This window comes from Notothenia coriiceps, unplaced genomic scaffold, assembly GCF_000735185.1.
Source record: "Notothenia coriiceps isolate Sejong01 unplaced genomic scaffold, NC01 NC01_scaffold00028632, whole genome shotgun sequence".
Classification (NCBI taxonomy): domain Eukaryota; kingdom Metazoa; phylum Chordata; class Actinopteri; order Perciformes; family Nototheniidae; genus Notothenia; species Notothenia coriiceps.
The window spans coordinates 1-6,162 of record NW_011361333.1 but is presented as its reverse complement, the minus strand read 5'-3'; the positions used below and the strand labels follow the sequence as shown (position 1 = coordinate 6,162).

Here is a 6,162-nt window from a genome sequence, read left to right as displayed (position 1 = left end):
TACGATTTTGAAATCAGTACTTTTACTTGTAACAGAATATGTTTTATAGTATTGCTATTTTTACTCAAGTAAAACATCTGAGTACTTATTCCATCACTGCTTTACACAATAACTACAGTCTATAGGTAAAACTACAGAAGAAGAAGTCATGTGACGTGTAACCGGTTAACCTTCCTGTTGTTAATTCACTTTATGGAAACATATTTGGTGAAACGTTAACACATTTTTGCTCAATAATAAACTTAAGGAGGTTTCTATGACTTTAAGAAATAAACACCAGAAATTGAATTAATATCATGGGGGCAATATCTGTATCCCACCTCCTTTTTCCTTTTCTTTTACAAATGGTGATCCTATCCTAACATCCTCTCCCAGGCCTTATAAAAAAAATATTGGATGTCAGAATGCTTGAATAATTAATTATAAAACATAAAATAATGTTTAAAGACAGTATTTAATTTTTTCAGTGCAATTCATTTTTCAGTGTAAATACAGCCTTTTTGAATGCAAGTGTAAGAACATCAATGTTTCAAATTTGAGTTCATGTTTTGTTTTCAATATAACTTTTAAAGGTTTTAATGGCAGAATTGAAGGTCACTGTCACTGTAAAGGTTGGGGATGTAGAGAGAACAAGGTCATATCATCATTATTGCTTGAAGAAATGTAGGGGTTCATATCCGCCTGAGGACAAGTTCACATTCTTCAATAAAACACACATTATACATCATGCCTGATTCTGGTTATTTCTCAAATTTTACAAATTTACACCAAACAAATTCAAACATGTTCAACTAATCATAATTATAATTCTGGCAATGTGTGGAGGGCTTTGAAATAGCCACTTAGACAATTGTATAGGGAGATAAATTGTAATAGTGAAATGATTAATCTCAATCCTCCATAATGTTTGCCTGTGTCTATGCAGCACACCCTTTACACGTTCAGAGCCTATGATGGTATGGCCCAAGTTAATATACAAACATATCTGGGTCATTATTAGTAACCCTTGAATATAAATACAGGCACAGCAAAAACATGCCCATAGGAGTGCAACACAAGACCAATACACCCAAAGGTGCAGATACATTATACAAAAGAGATTCTAACCCTCTGTGTGTCACTGAAACCTGATTGTCATTGTCACACATTAAGGTGAGTGTTTTTCTCACTGTGCTCAAAACTCAGTGCATCTCTATCATGACTGTCCATCTGGTAAGCAGGCAAGGTAGGTCAGAAGATTTCATCATCATCATTTCTTCCTCATTAGCTCCCAGCAGTCTGAGCCCCCTTTCTCCTCATATCAGTTGGAACACTTCATTTTAAAAGTTGTGTACAGTACTGACACCCTCCGCAGCTCCCCTTGCAGTCCTGCTTTGCCTGTTTCCGGCAAAGCGTGACCTCAGCCCTTTGTCTTGTTATATTAGGAGAAGTCATTATATGCCACCTTGAAAATGCATTCAGGAGAGCTCAGTGTAACAGGTTCTCTGCCATGCTTGGAGCTCCCCCCCTTTGGCACACACCAGCAGGTAGGACTCACTCGTCACCTGTGGCAGGCGAACCTGGAGGACAAAAAAACAGCTTATTTCTTTCAAATTGATTGAAATGAACTCATATAAAGGATTAATTTTGGCCTAAAATATTGTCTTGTGCTGATGTATACTGTATTGCATTTACAACACCAAAAGTTAAACCATAATAGTAATGATAATAATTCACAGTAGAGTTGATCCTTTTGGGTTTTTTCCTCTCCTGTAGTGTGTTATATAGGTTTTAGTGCATGTAAATGGTCTGCAAAGGCTACAATCCCTGTGTTCCCTGCAGAGGGAGTTTCTCTCCCACACACAATGATAGATTGCTGTCTGAGTGTTTTGTGTACCCTGTGGAACAGGAGCAGGTGTCGGTGGAGAGGAATCACCAGTGGGTAATGGCAGGCAGGGGGCACTCTCTCCCTCTGTAACACATGCAAGTCAGACTGGTGAACAGACAGCAGCTTTATAGAAACATAAACAAATATTCTGCTATTGATAAGTGCTAAGTCAGCTGTACACATCGTATGTCATACAGTACAATCTTCTGTTTGCAAGCCTTACTTACGCAACAGATGCAGAGATTCACCAGAGAATCCAACAGGTTACATGCACTTAAAAAGAGTTTTTGTTTTTCCATGTCAGGCAGAGAAAGAGAACATGAAAGAGGAAAAAAGTTAGGCTTACATCCCTTGGTGCGTCTACACAGTGGGCAGGCAGAGCAAGAGATGCTGGGCAGAGACTCAGTGCTGTGATTGGAGGAGAGAGAGGAACATCAGAGCCCATGATGTGCGGCGGCACTGCTGCTGCTGCAGGCATTCAGCCTTTGGGTGCACTGCTGGCCAGCCAGATTTGTAATAACACAAAGAACAAAACAAAAAAACAGTACATCTCTGTGGTGATGAAAGGACGACGGTGTGCAGGTTAATGGAGGGACAGAAGTGATGGAGAGAGCAGCAGCTGAAGTGAAGAAAGCCTTTTTATCGTCACACATGGAGCGAGGCATGTGATTTTTTTCCACATGGCTTTGCAACAACAGGAGTTCTGGTAATTTTTCATGGCACTGTCATCCATTAGCCCAGCAGCAGGAAGACCCTCACCGCTGCCTCTTTAAAAAGCTCATGACACCGTATTGACTTATGGAAAGGGGCTTCCAAGTTCATGCATACCAAGGCTATTCTTAGAGTGGGTATTTATCACCATGTTCTGACTGAGCACTCCAATAGAAGCAGATGCTGCCAGCACTGTGAAGCCGTGTGTTTATTCAGAGTTGCTCATATTGTTTGGAACTCGCTCCACCTCACATTTATGTTGTTCTTAAGAGACTCAGGACTGTAAAGTAGTACTTGGGTCATGTTGATGTCTGTGTGATCAGGTCATATTACTGAACTACCTGGCATTCTGAAAGCAGCAGATTTTTAAATTTGATCTCGACAAAAACGACATGTCTACCTATATATGGCCATGACTTTTAATGTAATTTACATCAACAGTTCCAACATCCCTATGTGTAGCTTTACAGTAATACTATGATTCATTGTCATATAATGATTGCAATTTCATGACTGTGTTCTTTGCAGTGTTCAAATCTATTGGTCCCTGCGGTCTCATGGCATGACTGCATACAATATAAAGTGAAACAGAGCGGAACAGAGGATGATGAAGATGATGGTGTGAAGAGGAAGCAGGGCTGTTGATCCCTTGCCTGTCTCCTTGGGGGCTCTCCAGTCCTGCATCTCCCCCTTCAACCTCTCCATTTCTTTCTCCAGCTCACAATATCTCCTCTCTGCCTCCTGTAACCGCCTGGTGGGTAAAGAAGGAAGACTGTGAGTTTCATCATATGTTATTATTGTTGTTATTTTATTTCTCAAATTGGGTTGGGATAATGTAATGCCTCTGCAATGGATATTTAATTTGAAGGGTAAAATATATATAGTTGACCTATACCTGTACTTTTTCTAGTTTGCGAATGTTTCTAACAGTATTCTTTTCTTACAAACAGTTAAATAATAATTGCTTAAAATAATAAATATATATATATGACATAAAAATAGTTTTTCAAGCTGTATGATTCCAGAGTTTCTCCCTGGCTACGTTGTAGCCAGCAATACTGTGCGGACATTCCCAAATTATAAACATTGGGTTAATGCAGAAGTCAGTGCTAAACTTAAAGCATGGACCTACACTTAGGGATTTAGAGCTTATAGCAGTGCCAAGAGACAATACAATGACAAAGAGTTATAGAAATCTAACTACCAGGGCACCAACACGTGGTACAAAAGAAGAAAATAACACAGCGATGAGGTATTGTCTACATTACTCCCAGATGAATGATTAACTTAAATTGATTAAACCTGGAAAACCTGCAGGCTGTGGAGAACTTGTGCCCACTAAATATACCTAAGGCACCTTGACATCACCCCCTCCCTCCCTGACCCAGTGGACGCACTATGGAAAGCAATATTATTAAGATGAACCTAATTTTTAATTATTTCAATTGATACCTCTGCAAGTCTTCATGGAGTCCGGATATTTGGTTGGTCTCCTCCACATCCTCCTCCTCATTCTCCTCCTCCTCTTCCTCAGTGGTGGTGTGGGTGGATGCAGTTTGACCTTGCTCTAATGTGAGTGGAAGCTCCAGCAATGCAGACAGCTCATCTGGCAGATTGTCTGTGAGCTGCCACTGCTGACTCTGCATTCGAACCATGGGTAAGCCAAATAAGGCCCATCAGAATGAGGAAACACACCGAATAATATTTATGATCATATGAAAGTACAGTCATATAAATGCTGCATACACTGTAAGTTAACTGGTGCAACCTGACAACAGACAAAGGGTCCTAAAGACTTCAGGTGGATGATGTCTCACCAGTTTCTCCGGTGTGTAACGGCTCTCACAGTCCCTGAGACTTGAGTGGTCAATCTGCATCATGATGTCTAGACTTCGGTCGATGGCACCCGTCTGACTATAAAAGAGAGAGCAATTGTAGAATATTCAGTTAACTCCGGAATCAGATTCTTTCTAAAAAGCCGGTTATACTCATTGGATGCACGCAAAGCATCAACCATGAAATACGTTTACCAGGTTGCGGTGTAAGAGTATCCAACAAAAGCCAAGTGCACCCCAATTGGAGCTCTGTCCATTACATCAGACAGCGTCTCCTGCAGGACACAACAGATACAAATAACCAGCTGGTGTTGTTTTGTTAGAAGTTGAACTGATTTGTGTGTGAGGCCACATTTTTTCACTAATAAAGCACTTGTTTCCAACGTGCCTGAGAAGCGCTCATCCTTAAAATCTCACATTTAACAAGGCACTCTCCCTGGGTCCTCAGCTATATACCCATCAAGTGTAAGGTTGACCGGACAACTACTAAAACATATTTCCAGTAAATCCCCTGTGACGAAGGTAACTTCGTCACTATGGACTGACGACTTCGGGCCTTGTATATTGCACATGTCTTTTATTTTGAAAAGTGTTCCCCCTCCCGTTCTTTCTGTTACTCCTGATTATGTTCACCTGGTGCACTGTGTTGTCTCCTCCCCCCCCACCTGTGTCTAATTGCTCCCCCCTCACCTGTGTCCTGTTGGTTTGATTAGTGTGGGTGTGTATTTAGGCTCTGTTGCCCTGTCTGTTTGGAGGCTGGTAGTGTGGTGCAAAAATCCCTGTGGTTGGTGACGGTGTGCACATGTTCAGCCGGATTGAGGCTGTGAATGATGTGTATGACTTAATAAATGCCCACACCGGGTTGTATTTTTGGACGTTCTGCCTCTGCCTCCTTGCTTGGTCGGGCCGCTCAATTGTCAGCTTCACATCCCCTGTCCCTCATTCTTTGTCTAAGTTAAACGGGATTGTCTAAATACACTGGCTTAGTGTACATAACATACTGCTAATAAATATGTCCCAGACATCTAAATATGTTTTACCTGAGGTAAAACCTGCATGCAAACCTACAGTTATTACAACCCAGTCTCACTGCATTTCTTGTTATAGTCACGACATTTAATCTATTGATACGTGTTCACCAACATGATTTTCCCCTTTTTTTCCCGTGTCACACAGAACGATTTTAAAATAAATGTATTTCTATTGGTAGTATGTTTCGTGCCTGCACCACGTCTTTTTGTCCGGTCGGGTCTTGGAAGACCGGAAGCTGTGTGGTTCATAAAAAACATTTTCTTGCTCAATATCAAGCCACGATTATTGTTTTTATTTTAAATCGTATAATGCCAGACTTTTTTTGCCGTCCGTGAGGAAAAGAAATGGGGCTCAGAGCCTCAGAATACTGAAATCTGTATTTTTTAAATCTTTTTTTCCTTGTAATTTGTTATTCTTTTCTAAATAACACACTGTTATTTACTCAACAATAACACACAATTATCCTTGTTTTTATTTATTTGTTTGATTCTATAATATCGGGCTTTTTTGCCGTCAGGAACTGAATTTCAAAATAAAGTCACCGGAAACAAATGTAGGCGATACTGTCGATCATCGCATCTTGAAGCAGAGGCTAGTCAGTATTGGCATATCCAGCCATGCAGTGGGGTGGTTTGTGAACTACCTCTCTGAAAGGTCCCAATGTGTTCAGTTTGATGGGCTGTCTTCTGAGTGGTTACACATTACTAATGGTGTACC

The 6,162-nt window shown here is 40.7% G+C and overlaps 1 protein-coding gene across 1 annotated transcript; it reads right to left on the bottom strand.

Annotated features, from left to right (window-relative positions):
* Nucleotides 1-476: 476 nt before the first annotated feature.
* On the bottom strand, nucleotides 477-4,947 carry LOC104958301 (myotonin-protein kinase-like). Its single transcript, XM_010786022.1, has 8 exons — nucleotides 4,831-4,947; nucleotides 4,609-4,688; nucleotides 4,396-4,492; nucleotides 4,031-4,218; nucleotides 3,232-3,329; nucleotides 2,214-2,275; nucleotides 1,877-1,951; nucleotides 477-1,559 (listed from the first exon to the last, which is right to left on the bottom strand). Exons 2-8 carry the CDS (start codon nucleotides 4,668-4,670, stop codon nucleotides 1,458-1,460), a joined length of 684 nt encoding a protein of 227 aa, XP_010784324.1. The 5' UTR covers nucleotides 4,671-4,688; nucleotides 4,831-4,947; the 3' UTR covers nucleotides 477-1,457.
* Nucleotides 4,948-6,162: the final 1,215 nt, after the last annotated feature.

Excerpts from the sequence above, each read along its gene's own strand:
- LOC104958301 (XM_010786022.1), bottom strand. The coding sequence starts at position 4,670 with ATGGACAGAGCTCCAATTGGGGTGCACTTGGCTTTTGTTGGATACTCT. Across the intron at positions 2,276-3,231 it reads GAGAGCCCCCAAGGAGACAG|CACTGAGTCTCTGCCCAGCA; the intron begins GCAAGGGATCAA and ends CTCCAATCACAG. Across the intron at positions 1,952-2,213 it reads GTGTAGACGCACCAAGGGAT|AGGGAGAGAGTGCCCCCTGC; the intron begins GTAAGCCTAACT and ends CATGTGTTACAG.